The 16,320-nt window shown below is 36.2% G+C and overlaps 2 protein-coding genes across 2 annotated transcripts; both read left to right on the top strand.

The window, feature by feature from the left end:
- Window positions 1-443: 443 nt before the first annotated feature.
- LOC107816854 (uncharacterized) lies at window positions 444-1,169 on the top strand. The gene has a single exon (XM_016642600.2). It carries the CDS (start codon window positions 444-446, stop codon window positions 1,167-1,169), a length of 726 nt encoding a protein of 241 aa, XP_016498086.2.
- A 2,946-nt stretch (window positions 1,170-4,115) lies between these two features.
- LOC107769413 (WD repeat-containing protein ATCSA-1) lies at window positions 4,116-16,320 on the top strand. The gene is made up of 9 exons (XM_016588620.2): window positions 4,116-4,567; window positions 6,469-6,729; window positions 6,847-7,006; window positions 10,974-11,152; window positions 12,960-13,200; window positions 14,895-15,049; window positions 15,141-15,230; window positions 15,805-15,876; window positions 16,000-16,320. The coding sequence occupies exons 1-9, from the start codon at window positions 4,418-4,420 to the stop codon at window positions 16,051-16,053; spliced, it is 1,362 nt and encodes a 453-aa protein (XP_016444106.1). The 5' UTR covers window positions 4,116-4,417; the 3' UTR covers window positions 16,054-16,320.

Below are 16,320 nucleotides of genomic sequence, written 5' to 3'. Positions count from 1 at the left end.
GAAATATTTCACTAATTAAAATATTCATTTTGTTAATTAGATTACATCTCAAAGTGGTAGAGTTTTGACCGATTCAAGCCCTTCCTCCAAGTTATTTATATTCTAACTGGCAGAAATATATTACTAAATTAACTCAACGTGCTACCGTTGCCTCTTTTCCTAGAATTTGAAGTCAAAAGGAAATATCCCCAAAGAAGATTCCACGAAATATTTTACATTCCACATTAAAATATGAAAGAAAAAAAAGAAGTTCAAGCCCTCTCTTTTTGATTTGACTATTCTATTTTCTCTTGGATCCAGTCTTCCAAACGAACTCTTTATATAAGCTTACGCCACCCTCTTTATTTCCTTAAAATCTCAACTCAACATTAAAGTCAGTCCAAATTAAACAACATCATCTAATCTCTGTAATCCCTTAGTATTTTTTCTGATTCCCCCCCTAAATGTTCAATTCTTGTATTTGTGGAAACTTTCATCATAAAGAGGAAGATGATGATATGGAAACATTAAGCCCTTGTTCAACTCCTAAAAGATCAAAGAGAACTTCATTATCAAGAACCAAAGACAGCAAATATAATCCTTATGCAGACCGTGGCCTAGACAAATTCTCTGCACTCTTAGCCAATCTTGAGGACAAGAAACAAAAGATTTATACCCAAATGGGATCTGATGATATCTCATTCGTTCGTTTCGTTTTCTCAAATTCAGATTCAATCAAACCTATTGTTGTCAAATTGAAGGACAAAAACCAAACATCAAGTGACGACACAGATGATGATAAGCAAATGATTAAGAAGTCGGAATTTGTTGACAAGCAGACCACTCACGAGGCCTCAAGTGAAATTCAAGAACGAAAAGTGGAATCAAAGAGAAGGACATTGAAGACCAACTTTTTTAGGAAATTGAAGTTGGCAAATTTTAAGAAGCCAGCTTATTATTTGCCATTGGCTATAATATTGATATTGGGTTTTCTAGCTATTTATGGAAGGTCTTTTGCAATATTGTGCACGTCAATTGGATGGTACTTAATTCCCATGATAAGATCAAGCACAAGAAGGCCAAAAAGGAAGGAATATGTGAGAAAGTTGAGTGCAAAAAGAGTTACTATAAATGAAGGACCAACTACAGATAAATTGCTTGCTAGGAAACATGGCCAAAAGAGCAGCTAGCCAGCTAGTATATATTTTTTTGTGCATTTTTTCTTCCACTAGTTTTTATTTTTTAATTTTGTGTGAAAATTCTTTTGTTGATTTGTAAATCTTCTATTTGTCGAGTTGGACTGGAAACTCAGCCACTCTTTAACATTGTTTCCTCATATGTACATTAAAACTACGTTAGTTGCGTTACCAAGCAATGCTGGTCGAACAACATGTAGTAAATTAAAGCTTCGGATGTGTTCAACGGACTTGAATTGTATTTTTTTTTTGAAAATTCAAGGAAATCAATAGTTTTTGTGTTCGTTTTTTCTATTTTTAATAACTAGGCCAAATTACTGGTTATGTACATTGGCACATTAAGAAAAGTTATGTTTCACATTTCATTACAATGTTTACGAATGACGCGCTTGCCAAATTTAGATCGAAAAAGCAGTCCCCGTGTCTTATAGCTATTTTAAATACCGCAACATAGACAAATTCCGTGACAGAATCATGTTTGTCAAATGTCACAGGCATAATTTGTGCAAACCTGAAATTCGATTTTTTTAGATTTTTGGTTTGGATTTTCGGATTACATTAATTTTGGATTTAATTTTTAAAATTTTTGGATTTCGGATTGGATATTGGATTTGGTACTTTGAATTTTTGGATATTCAAAAATCCGAAATTCATATACTTTATATCTAGTCCATTATCCATTTGTCAATAGTAATAAGTTCAATACTCTACCTATTAGATATTATCTTATGATATATTCAATATTAATTACTAAGTTACTGTGAGAATACTTTCTATTGAGACATGATTTTACTATTTCTACTTCTTCGGGCCGTATTAATGTCTCTATTGTATTTTTTTAATAATAATTTCATTATTTAAATACTTCACTTGGATGATTGCGGTGAGAATGAGGAACTTTTCAGGCAATTTAATATGAGCACTTCATTTGGATATTCATTTTCGTAAAAAGAAGAAACATCTCAACTTATAAGCTCAAAACCGAAAATTCAAAATATCCAAACCTATTAATCTGAAATCGAACTTAAAAAATTCGATCCAATTCGAACTTATTTGAATTAGATTTGGATTGTCATTTCTTCGATCCGAAAATCAAAAATTCAAACCAAAATTTTCATATGCAATCCGAAATGTCCGAATATCACCCTACCTTTACCAAGTAGAGTAATAATTATACTCCAGTAAATAAAATAAAGTATGACATTTACCTACTGCCACCATTGAACTTATTCAGCGATTGCCTTCAGTAATAATCCACACAGCACCTCTCATTTTCCTCATGGGGAATGTATATTTTTGAATAAAACGAAAGTCAATTGGCTCCATACATAATGCACGTTTCATGTTTTTTTTTTCAAATCCGAAACGAGGAACTTTATGTGACTGCATCAGCGAACAGCAATGTTCAAATATACCCCTGGCATAGAAAAACTTCTCCCAGGAGATTGTCCTTCGACAAAAAATAGAAAACTAGCTAAACTATGAACTGTTTTGTATAAATTTTGTATAAATTGATGGGACAAACCCACGTGGATAAATGAAAAGTGAAAAAAAAAAAAGAAACAAAGATAAGAAAGAAAGAGACATAAAGAAAGATGGGTCAGAAAAACTTGGATTTGCTCCCATACGAAAGAAAGAATTCACGGTGCACATTGCGGTACCTCCTGCCGCGTATTCACATTCCCTCATTTCTTCTTAAGTTGTAATTTCATCATCCAACTTCTTTTCTCTCTTTAATTAATAAAGAGTTATTTTTTATTTTACCGTGAAGTAAATAAAATTACAAATCACGTAAATCTTGTCTTGTCTTTTATTAGCACCAACATAAACTGTTTGGGTTTGCCATGATTTTCTTACCATATTTGAATTTTACCTTTTTTGGAAGAAAAATTAATTTTTCATAATAAATTTTACTTTTCCTAAAAGGAAAATATAGATCACTTTCATATTTAATAAATCTCTTTTTTGTGGGAAAAGATTGTGGACCTCTATAAATTGAGGATCCCCTTCATACATAACAATAACATCCACAATGTAGCCCTTAAAGAATTTTATTTCGGGGGACAATTTATTCTCTTATAAGTTTTTTATTTATTTTATATTAGCATATTGATGTAGTTTACTTGACCAAACCATATTAAATTAATATAACTCTTTTTAATAGATTTTTCATGTCATTTGTACTTTGTTAACTTTCGCATAACACCTTATTATTTTCGATTCAAACATAAACTCCTAGAAATATATAAAATTTTCGCATAATCAAGCATGAATGTCTTCATTAATCACTTCTATCAAGCATGAATGTCTTCATTAATCACTTCTATCTCTGACGTAGTAGCCACTTATTTTTGGATCAATCAGAAAAAATCTTTCCCTTTTTCCATCCACGACTAATAAAATAGCACATTCAAGAGCCTTTCTTTTAGCAATCTCTTTCACGGTTTCCGGTTCTCCAAGTGGTTGACTTGGTGGCTGCAAATACGCTATATTTTTTGTTCACAAGCTTAATTCAATCCAAAAGTTAGCTGAGGATTGCCCTTCCATCCCTTAAGAGCCTGTAAGACACAATATTACACTCATTATTTATTATAATAGACGTATGATCAGTGAAGGAGTCAGAGTTTTTATTAAAGGGTGTCAAATATATAAAAGTAAATATATCAAAAAATTAAGGAGAGTCAACACATAATATATATACATATAAATTTTATTTTTACCTACCTATACTATATATTTTTTCTGCGAAGGGGTGTCATACTATAAAGTGACTCCGCCACTGCTTATCACATATATTTTGGCAAAACATGGACAAAATGGTTAAAAATAAAGAAAAGGAAAAAAAGAAAAAGTCAATAGTCATTGCCTGTCACACGTTGAATAGTCGTCGAAAATCCACGTAGACATAGTGGCATCATTTGGCATTTCTGGTATTATACTTATCCATTCATTTCTCTCTTTGGGCTTTTTGTTACCAGGCGCTAGGGCTACTCACTTCTGCAAAAGGGGGCAAAACCAGAAAAAAAAAAGAAGAAGATAAACCTACCAACTGTTTGAGGAAATGTTCAGAAGAAACAACAAAGGCCAAGATTGGTTCCATCACTAGATCATACTATTGCCAACAAAAATCTTTTGAATCAGAGCTCATTATATAAGGATAGATATTGGTGTGATCCAAATTATAGCTGTTGAGATTGGGAATATAGGGGAAGAGTAAATTGTTTGGGAAGGATGCGAGGAAGATGTGGAAGGAGATTGCAGACCGAGAATTTGGGAAGCTTCGCCCTAATTTATTCAGCAATTGTATTAAGTCGTCTCGAGTCTCTTCTCTTCAACTCTCCAACTACAAAGATATCATTTCTCCTCACCGTGGCTCCGTCAACTCCCTACAGGTCAATTTCCCCATTTCTCGATCTACGATTTGAAGTTGGTCGGTGCAGTGTACATACTTTTTTTTTACTATTTCTTTGTTGACAATGTTTTGGGACATATAGTATAAGTACGTACCTCAAGAAAATTTTCAAATACTGTAGGTATTTATATTTTGGCCCATTGCATTCTTTAATACAATTCGTCCTTGACACTGAGCTAAGATGGACATAGGATTTGAAGTTAGTATAATACTATATTCACTATTTCTTTGTTGACAATGGGTTCGGAATTATTATGGTTTATATTGTAAGAAATTTTTAACCGTATATGTATTGCTAGGTTGCTCTCACCGATAGCATTATAAATACATCCGTCCGTGCAACTGGGCTGGAAGTCCTCTAACAGCTAAGGGTGATTTTGTGAGAACTGAGAAGGTCCATATAGTTGGAGTAGCTTTTGCTTAATCCCTCTGGTTCAATTAGTTAGCTGGTGTTTGACTGGCTATGAAGTTTAATTGTTTAAATATGCATTTTGAGATAGTGGAAGAAAATAATAAAGTAATGGTCAAAAAGTAGTTTGGTAGAGAAGCGTTAATCAAAGTTTATATTTGAGTAACTTATTGGATTTGAATATTTGGATATTGTGGAAGTTGGATAGAAACGGCATAGTTTGAAACATCATTGGAAGTGCAAAATGAAGAAAGTGCCATATCACTTGAAACAGATACATTAACTTTTTTCTTTGTAATAAACAAGTAGGATCATCAGGATCATCACAAAGTCATCTATACAAAAGAGTGTGATATCTTCAAGGTAGTTTTCCTAATTAGGCAAGTTTCATTGCAATATCAAATTTCTACCTTTTCTATTGTGTGACAAAGTAGTCATGGGTTCAAATATTGGAAACGGTCTCTAGCAGAAATGCAAGGTAAGGCTGCGCAGAATAGACTCAATGTGGCCCTACCATTTTCTAGACCCCAAATAACTGGATCTTAGTGCCGTTTATTCCATATTGAAATGATGGTCAATCGGTGTAATTTCATACCCATGGCTACTCTCCATGTAGTTCATATGCGAATGACTTTTAGTTCTGAAGAAATTTTGACAACAAGAGCGCATGCCTAGATGAGACTCAGAGAGAGGAATGGAGACTGGCGATTTATATAATCGACCCTAAATATTTTGGGATTGAGGTGTAGTTGGTTGACCTTGGCTCGAATTAGAAATCATAGCAAACAGGATGAAGTGGTCCAAATATAAACATATTATAGAAGAAAAGCATAAAATTTAATATTAAGCTTAATGGAACTCGATGCCTTGCCATCTCCTAGTATCTCTATTTTTCATCAACTCCCTTGTATTTTAGGTGCCTTGTTGCGTGCATATTACATGCATTTTATCAATTGCATCTTCATAACTTATACTGAAGAAAAGCGAGATGAAAAATATAATTACAATCTCTACATGCAAAAAGTTAGACATACGTGCTTTGTGGAAATAATGATTAACCCATAGAATCGGAAAATGAACTGTGAGTCACTTCTGGAGTGGTAATTCTGACAAGTGTTTACTAGGGAAAAAACTGGACACAAGACCTGGTAAACTTGGTCCCAATTGCACACAGTAATCTTTTCTCAAAAAATTCAGATTACGCACTTGGTTACATACCCATCAGGAAAATTAAATTCAGTTTATGCACTTGGTTACACACCCATCAGGAAAATTAAGGTTGTAGTTGTTCGACTAGTACATGAAGCTAGTTTGTCTTTTTTTTTTTAAAGTAAAATAAAATAAAATTCTTCATACATCTTTATTTATATTAGGTAAACACTGGCAAGATTATCTGGTTGAGATGTATGGAATGGAAGTTGCATTATTATTTAAAATATCTTTGTGTCCATTTATTGTGATCACAAAATCAGGTTGATTTGACAGAGGGACGATATCTGTTATCCTCTGGTTCGGATGCATCAGTTGCTGTTTATGACGTTCAACGTGCAACTGATTATGACGGAAATGGTCTGATTGCAAAGCATAAGCCCATAGCTGTGGTTGACAAGCAACACGAACAGGGGCACAAGTATGCCATTTCCACAGCCATCTGGTATCCAATTGACACGGGGCTTTTCATTACGGGATCATATGATCATTACATTAATGTTTGGGATACTAACACTACTCAGGTAGTATAACTTTCTGATCACCTTATCATACTCAACCAAAGTGCAGATTTTCAGCTTGTTCTTTTCTTCTATGAATATATTTCTAGCCTAAATTTGGATTTCTTTATTTATTTAAAGGTGGCAGTTAATTTCAAAATGCCTGGAAAAGTTTACAAGACTGCCATGTCTCCCGTGGCAACATCACACATGTTGATTGCTGCTGGAACTGAAGATGTTCAAGTTCGTCTTTGTGATATTTCTTCGGGTGCATTTTCTCACACATTATCTGGCCATCGTGGTATGATGATATCTATTTCAGGCATTAATAAGTATTTCCTTTTGCTATTCTTTACCTTTTACATCTTTGCAACGAGGTGTTATCCAGTGAGAAGCTTTTCCTGAAATCTCTATGTCATGAGGTTTTGCTAGTTTTCCTTGACCCAAAAAATAAATTCTAGGTTCTCTTCCTTTGAGCACGGAGACACATGATTGGCTTTTGACAAGTGCAAAGCATCTCTTTTTCATCAATGCTTAGATTGAGGCTTAGACCTGTCACGACCCGAAATTTCCACCTTCGGGACCGTGATGACAATTAACATTTCACTTGCTAGGCAAGCCAACGTTAGAATAATATTAGCCATTTCTAAACAATTTTAAATTAATTAATAACAAAGGAACAAATGCGGAAATAAAGTCTGAAATAAAGTGAATAATCTATAATAATAGCGATGTCTAAATACCATCCCAGAACTGGTGTCACAAGTGCACGAGCTACTAGAATAATACAAATAAAGTTCTGAATAAAATTCAAGCTGTTTGAAGGATAATACACAACTAAGATAAGATAGAAGGGGACTTCAGAACTACGGACGTTATGTAGTTATACCTCAAGTCTCCTCTGGGTAGCTGAATCCGAGCAAGTCTATGGTACGCCGCTGGGACTAACTCCAAAATCTGCACAAGAAGTGCAGAGTGTAGTATGAGTATAACCGACCCCATGTATCCAGTAAGTGCCGAGCCTAACCTCGACGAAGTAGTGACGAGGCTAAGGCAGGTCACTTACATTAACCTGTACGCAATAGTAATAATAATAACAATAATAGAAATAAAACAGGTATCTCATTTCAACAGTTAAAGCCAACTCGATAGTCATAACCAATTATTATTTCAATCAGTTTCCGTTGCAACGTGCAACCCGATCCCACAATATATTCATATTCAATTCTGTTACGGCGTGCAACCCGATCCCAATATATCTTTTCAATCAATTTTGTTGCGGCGTGCAACCCGCTCCCCCAATATAATCAATCAATTCCGTTGCGGTGTGCAATCCGCTCCTCCAATAATATAATTTACCAATTCTTATAAAAGAAATTACTCCAATAAATGCAACAATTAATATGAAATTATAAGGCAACAAGCATACAATAATTATAATTTATTTGGAAATAAGTGATGACAAGTATCAATTAATTGTGGAAATTAAGGAGTAAATATGCAATTTAATAATTAGATGCTAAATGTCAAGTAGCAATTATGTCACATAAATCAAATAAGCATGTAGCAATTATAGCATGGATTCAAGGCATAATATTGAGCAAGGAATATGAGAGAAACAATTAATATAATAATTAATTCATGATTTAAAATAATTTATGATTTTCAAATAATTATGCAAACAATTAATTTGACGACGTATAGACACTTGTCAGCTCGCCTATACGTCGTTCACATGAATTTCACATAATAATTAATTCAAGGTTAACCACGACACTTACCTCGCTTTGCAACCAAATTCAAGATTCTAATACACCTTTGCCTCGCGAATTCGTGTCTGAAAGCTTCAAATCTAGTCACAAACAATTCAATATACTCGGCACGAATCGTAGGAATTAATTCCATATGAATTTACTAATTTTTCGGGTTAAAATTCGAAATTCATTTTAAAGTCGACAGTGGGACCCACGTCTCGAATCCCGAAAAAACTCACGAAATCAGAACACCCGTTTCGATACGAGTTCAACCATACAAAATTTATCGAATTCCGACATTAGATTGACCTTCAAATCTGATTTTACTTCCATAAATTCACGGATTCATGATGTAAATGAGTATGGAATCATGAAATATAATCAATATAGGATAAGGAACACTTACCCCAAAGTTTTCTCGTGAAAATCGCCTTACCCGAGCTCAAAATCGTAATGAAAGGACCCTCGCGTTCGCGAAGCACATTTTGTGCTGCCCCAGATTTCTTCTTCGCGAACGCGAGCCCGGTCTCGCGAACGCGAAGACCAATTTCCCCCGGCCGGCTTTTCCCTTCGTGAATGCGAGGCCTCGATCACGAACGCGAAGCTTTGCCCTCGACCCTTCGCGAACGTGTGCCCCCGGTCGGGAACGCGAAGCACAAAACGGGCCAGTCCAATTTTCCTCTTCGTGAACGCGAGACACCCCTCGCGAACGCGATGAAGGAAACCAGATACATGCATCAGAAAAATTCCAGCAAAGTTCCAAGTCCAAAATTCAACCCGTTAACCATCTGAAACTCATCTGAGGCCCCCGGGTCCTCAACTAAATACACTAACAAGTCCTAAAACATCATACGAACTTAGTCGAAACCTCAAATCACTTCAAACGTCGCTAAAACCACGAATCATACCACAATTCAAGCTTAAGGAACTTACGACTTTTCAACTTCTACATTCGATGCTAAAACCTATTAAATCAAGTCCGATTGACCTCAAATTTTGCACACAAGTCATAAATGACATAACGGACCTATGAAAATTTTCAGAACTGGATTCCGACCCTGATATAATAAAAGTTAATTTGTGGTCAAACTTTGAAATCTTTAAGCCTTTAAGCTTCTAGTTTTCGTCAACTGGCGATAATTCAAGCTTGGGACCTCCAAATTAAATTTCAGGCATACGCCCAAGTCCCAAATCACGATACGGACCTACCGGAACTATCAAAACACTGATCCGGGTCCGTTTGCTCAAAATGTTGACCGAAGTCAACTCAGTTGAGTTTTAAAGCTCTATTTCACATTTTAATCCATTTTTCATATAAAAACTTTCCGGAAAATTATACGGACTGCACACGCAAGTCGAGGAATGATAAATAGTGCTTTTCGAGGTATTAGAACACATAAATGAATGTTTAAATTAAAAATGACATTTTGGGTCATCACAAGACCAATCATTGTCTGTCCCCATTATCAGCACTTAGGCAAGAGTCACATGCCATTCTGTGGGGTAAAGGTAACACTTTAGCAATTTAACAGTTCCTGGCCTATTGCATCCACATAGAAGTTCTGTGCCATACTCCATTCCCACCTCGCAGCACAGGCTAGGGTGATATGGTTTTCTTTTATTATGTTTAAACCAGCTTTTACTCTAAATTACTACTAAAGAATAGAATTTGAAGTTTTTTCTGTAATAATTCTAATTATTTTTTTTAATGATAAATGGGGCCTCTTTACTATGTCTGGAAATGATAAAGCAATTGTGAGCTAGAGTGTAGATGCAATAACAAGAACAATCAACATTATCTTTTATTCAAAAGCTAATCATCCTTCATCCTCTGCGATTTGTGCAAGTATCAATGCAAGTGCAATGTTAGTCTCCAACACAGGACAGAATGCCAGACAATTATGCTTAGCATTCTGTTGCGGTATGTTTTTTTATGAGTGCCTTTAGGAAAACGATGACAATGTTGATTCTATTTTATTTGAGATATATTTGTAAATAATACATGCTTGAATATGGTAGTGTAACCAACTAGTACTTTGTCGCAACTATGCAAATCCCAGGCAAATGGTTGATACACAAACCCAGGTCCCTGTATACTGTCTGCTTAGCTTCTCTGAGGGTCACCACTATTATATGACAGGTAGATGAATGATTCTCACAACAGTACAAGTGAGATGTGTAATCGATGTTAGTTTTGTTGAAGGCTGCTGCATTGTGCTAAGTTTCCAATTCAAATGCAATGACTAGTTTTCTTATACTTAATTTCTAAATTCTCCTCCCTATCCGCAATTTTAATAATCCATGGATTTCCTCAATATTTTAATATATCACTCTAGAGACGCTAAGGCACATTTCTTGCCCATTTTTAACCCCTCCAAATCAATGGATTAAGCTCACTCATTCATATTTTCTTTACGTCATGCTTAAGCATTCCCTTTGATTTGATAACTGTTTTATGAGATCTAGAACTATTTTTGAAGCCCTTAGTTGCAATTTTTTCTTGGGTTATGGCAGATGGAGTAATGTCAGTTGAATGGTCTGCTTCTAGTGAGTGGGTTTTGGTAACAGGGGGATGCGATGGTGCCATTCGCTTTTGGGACATCAGGCGTACAGGATGCTTTCGTGTTTTAGATCAGTCCCATTCTCAGCTTGGAAGACGCCTAACTCTACTTACACGTTCTGTTACAAACAAGGTTCCGTTCTTTCATTATGTATTATTTCAGAATTATCATATTGGGAACCCTAATGGCTAGATATTGTTCTTTTAATTCTCTCGAAACTTAAGAGGAATAACTGTTTCCCGTTTCATTGTGATAACAAGTTGTTTATGTTCCTCTCTTTTGTATTGATGCACTAAAATCTACTCCCTCTTTCCCAATTTATGTGACATACTTTACTTTTTAATATGTCCCAAAAAGAATGCCATACTTATTTAGAAACAATTTAACTTTAAACTTCACATTGTCTATGACTTGTTTTAGACAACAAGCTTCAAAAGTCTTTTTTTTCTCTTAAACTCCGTGCCCAATATAGTCAAATACTGCCACATAAGTTGGACGGAGAGAGCAGTTATCTAGTTGGCCAAATACATAGATAGCCCCCTGAACTTGTCCGAATTTTCATATAGCCACCTCAACTAAGCCTATGATCATCTGAACATTTAATCTATACTCAATCTGTGTCAATTAACACACCTTGATGACATGGAACGTCGCATGTCTGTCACTCAAACGTGAGCACGTAGTTATGAAGGAAAAAAATAAGTTTCGAAGTTTGGCCAGAAAGTTCCATTTTCGCTATCTTTTTCCAGTCTGCTTCATCTTGATAAGAATCCAGCAGATATGAACGAATGTTCGTCTTCTCCAGAGAAGTCCTATAAACATATCAGCCCCACCCAGTAGCTTCTAAGGAAGAACGGACTTCCCCCATTGTCGACGGCGACCCACCATATTTCCCCACCAGGAGTGACGAACTGACTCCCTCCTCCTTCCTCTTACACTATTCTCTCTCCTTTTACTCCCCAAAACTTTCCAAAAAAGCCTTATAAACAGATTAATAACCACACAGATCTGAAACCAAACATATTTCGCCGGAAAATATTAAAACCCGGCGGGTGAAACTTTCAACTTCTTAGTCCATTTAGTGTATCTTAATACTCCACATATCTGATATTTTCTTCATCTTCTTCGGCATAATTATTTTTCAGAGCCAAATCTTAATCTTTTTCTCCTTGTTACCCTTGCTGGGAAAAATGGGCTTGTCGGAAAGGTGGAGTTTTGTGTGAAATCTTTTCCGGTCAACTCCCCTTTTTCCTTTTCTTCTAAATTTTTTAGACTTTTTTTCCTTGCTGATCTGTATTTTTCTCATTGGTTTCATCTTTCCCCTCACAGCAAGTGACATTCACGCACTGCACTGGTTTAGAGTTGTGAAATGTGTTCAATATACACAATTTATGCGTAGGTCAAGTGTTCAGATGGTCATAGGCTTAGTTTAGGTGGCTATATGGAATACTCGGACAAGTTCAAGGGGCTGTCTATGTATTCGACCTATCTAATTCATTTACAGTGTACAACAGTTGTCAGACTATAATGCATGACTGTTTATCTAGACTTACCTGTGAATCCTGCAAATGTGTTGCTTTAAGGGAATTCCTTTCTTGAATTAACAGATTTCTGAGAATAGATAGAGGTGCTTCTCTCTATCATCGTATCGGAACTCATTGGAGAAGAAAAATGAGTAGATTATAAGTGGGCTTACTTTTTAATGCAACTTATTTGCCTTTTCCTTCTGATAGCACAAAAACTACACTGTTATCCTCTTGGTTTACAAGTGAGTCTTTGCTTTTGATCCCATCTTCTTTTGCGTCAATGAACCTTCCCTATGTCTAATTTATGGGAGTTGATCTACTGAAAAGCTTAATCAGGATGGAATTGCTGCTTTGGTTAGAGTTCAAGGTTTCTTAGTTTTCGTACCCATAATATATTTTATCTTCCTGCTCAGAGTTCCACGCTAAAATCATCTTCAGCAGGCCCAAGTTCATCTGCAAAAGGCCGGCCATCTCATAAGAAAATGGGGAATGGTATGTGTATCAAACAATCTGCAATTGCTAGACAAGTGAGGGGGGCTGGAAAGCAGAGACTACATCCAGGGATGCTGTCTAGTCAGGATAGAGCTACTGCTCATTATGGTGCTGTCAACGGACTAAAAGTCACCAATGATGGAATGTATCTTCTTAGTGCAGGTTGACATTGCAATTTTTTTAAAAGAACCTAATTTCCTCCTCCAGCTTTATATTGCTACTATTTGAAGTTTGTGTATGCATTGTGATTAGTGTACTCCACTTAAAGAGGCTGAGAAGGTCTTGTGTCATTTTTTTCTTAGATATATGTATGACAAAGTGCGCTCTGGCCCATATAACTCAAGTCTTTGTATAGTTGGTCACCTCTGAAGTGCGGCTTCTGGAATTTATACAGCATGTTATGGTGCTTTTTAATTTCATTTTGATATGCTTCTCTAGCATCTCTCTAGCAAAATTGTGAATTTTTGGGGCACTCTTTCTAAAACACTGCACGTAAGATGTCATTTGAAACACTCTTGGATAAATATTTCAAAAAGGTAATTTCAATTGTAAGACATTTATGTTGCAGGAGGCAGAATTATTTATTATTCTTAATCTAGTTTGGAGTGGTATCTGAAGCTAGTGGAAAGCATTGACGAGGAGTCGAAGAGGTCGAATAGGGAGCGGTATAAGTTGGCTAGGAAGGAGGCGAAGTTAGCAGTTACGACGACTAAGACTGCAGCATTTAGCCGTTTATATGAAGAACTTGAGGGTAAAGGCGGGGATAAGAGGTGGTTTAGGCTAGCCAAGGTGAGAGAGAGAAAGGCCCGTGACTTGGACCAAGTGAAGTGTATCAAGGACGAGGAAGGTAGAGTTTTGTTGGATGAGGCGCATATCCATCGGAGATGGGAGATTTACTTCCATAGTCTCTTGAACGAGGAGGGGGACAGAGACATTGTTCTGGGTGATTTGGGATCCTCCGAGAGTCGTTGTGACTTAGGGTATTGCAGGCGGATTAGAGTTGAGGTTGTGGGGGCTATGCGTAAGATGAGCAGTGGCAGAGTGACCGGGCCAGATGAAATCCCTGTGGAGTTTTGGAAGAGTGTGGGCAGGGCTGGCTTGGAGTGGCTCACTAGATTATTTAACGTCATTTTTAGGACGAAAAAGATGCACGAAGAGTGGAGGTTTAGCATTTTTGGTTTCCATCTTTTTTCCCCCACTATATTATAATATTTTTATTTTCATACTTGTGAGTGCCTTACTTAAGAATATTATAGTCTGTGGCTTTATGTACTAGTTAATATTTGAGCCGAACAAACCATAGTTACCTGACCGAATAAACCGAAACCCGAAAGGAGAAAATCCGACCCATACCAAATTTAATTAGGTATGGTATTGGTATAACATTTTAAGAAACTGAATACCAAAAATACCGAACTGAAATATCTAAATACCGTACCGTACCGACCGATGAACACCCTTAGTATAACGACATTGCTAGTGTGAGGATGGACTTATTCAGTGAGAGTAGCTGAACTGTAAAGGGATCACTTGTTTGTGTAGACACCAAAACAGGTCATTCAGCCTTTTTGAAGTTCATTTAGTTATTTACTTGTGTAAAATGCAATTAGTTCCAATAAGCCATTTTCAGGCTACTATTGTCTAGTGGTTGGCTTCCCTTAGCCATCATTAGCTAACCCACTCAAAAGAAAGCATGCTGCCATTTGCTGTTGGGGTGTCATTTAGAAGTATTGGACATGATGTTGGGTACAGTTACTGTTTCCAATATGATTAAGGTATCTCAGCCGTAGATTCGTGCTTTTAGCTACATGCTGAAGAATTACATAAGCTTAATCATCTCTTCCTTTGGATTTCAGGTTCTGATTCTAGGTTAAGGTTATGGGATATCGAATCTGGTTGCAATACACTTGTGAACTTTGAAACATCACGACTACAGGCCACCAAAGCTATACAATTAGCCATCTCTCATGATTCAAAACTTGTATTTGCGCCATGCATGTCAACAACTAAGGTACACAATGTTTCACAATCCCCCAACCTCCCCGTTTGATATCATTATTGGAACTGTTTTTATTTAGCAACTTAACAAGGACATCTTGTAGGCATTTGATTTGTGGTCGGGCAAGACGATGATGGATTTACGTGGACACTATGAAAATGTGAACTGTTGTCTGTACAGTGCACTGGACCAGGTACAATCATTTTTGTTCCTCTCTCCCTAAGGTTCATGTTTCTGGCAAGGCAATGAATTCTGCATAAGCTGTGAGGTTCTGAACCTTAAGTATTTGAGTAGTAACTTATTGTGATTGACCAAAATAGTGCATTCATTGCATATGGATCTGGAAAACATTAATCAAGTGGGCGATTCGCCCCACGGCTAGATAAGTTACCCTAGTCATGGTTATCAAACAGAAAAAAAATCAGTTACCCTAGTCATGTATGCACAGGTTTTTTGTACACCGGAAACAGAAAGTACATGAAACACCAAAGATCTCATAACAAGGAATTATCGACCTCATTCAAATGTTTCCCATCAAAGTAAAAGCTTGATAAAAATGCTATATTGTGGTAAGGCATTAAGTCTTATGGTTGGTCATTTCCTTTTGTTTTTATCTCAATGTAGATGGCAATGGAGTTCGAGTGTTTTGTTTAATTCCAACTACCCTAGCTTTCACTTATTTTTTTCCTGACTGATAAACTGCTTTTGGTCATTCTTGATACTGTTACGTCAAAGTTGGCCATTAAATTGAATTTGGTTATGTTCAGGAACTATACACAGGTGGTAATGATCGGAAAATTCTCGTTTGGTCTTCAAGCAAAGTCGCAACTGAAGAATTGGTATGCCTCTTCTTAGACCATAAAACTTCTTTTTTCATTTGCTAGACACCCCAAGTATGTTTGTGTTGAGGTTATATGTACATAGGTTGTGTAAGAGCTTACACTATCTGCGCTGTTATGCAGGAGGGAAGGGACGGGCAAGCTTTTGCGATGGATCAAGATAATTGGAGTGACTGAATACCTCACAAAAGCTTGGAGGTTCCATGTCAAGTTTATAGTTTTAGTTTTCTTCCCTTTTCTAAAACATTCTGTATTAACATCTTCCCACTGTACCTTTACTTGAAGAAAGATGTAATAAGTCAGAACATGATAATGCTCTACAACATTTTTGTGTGTTTCTAGTTGAATGTAGTAATTGTATCCAAAACAGAAGAAACACTCTGTTTGTGTCGAATCGTGGGGAATGGTTCTCCAAAGTCCAATGAAAGATAAGTCTTTCTGTTA

This window comes from Nicotiana tabacum, chromosome 15 (assembly GCF_000715075.1).
Source record: "Nicotiana tabacum cultivar K326 chromosome 15, ASM71507v2, whole genome shotgun sequence".
NCBI classification, from domain to species: Eukaryota; Viridiplantae; Streptophyta; class Magnoliopsida; order Solanales; family Solanaceae; genus Nicotiana; species Nicotiana tabacum.
Note: the sequence above shows the minus strand (reverse complement) of the source record. Positions and strands in the feature narration are given on the sequence as shown.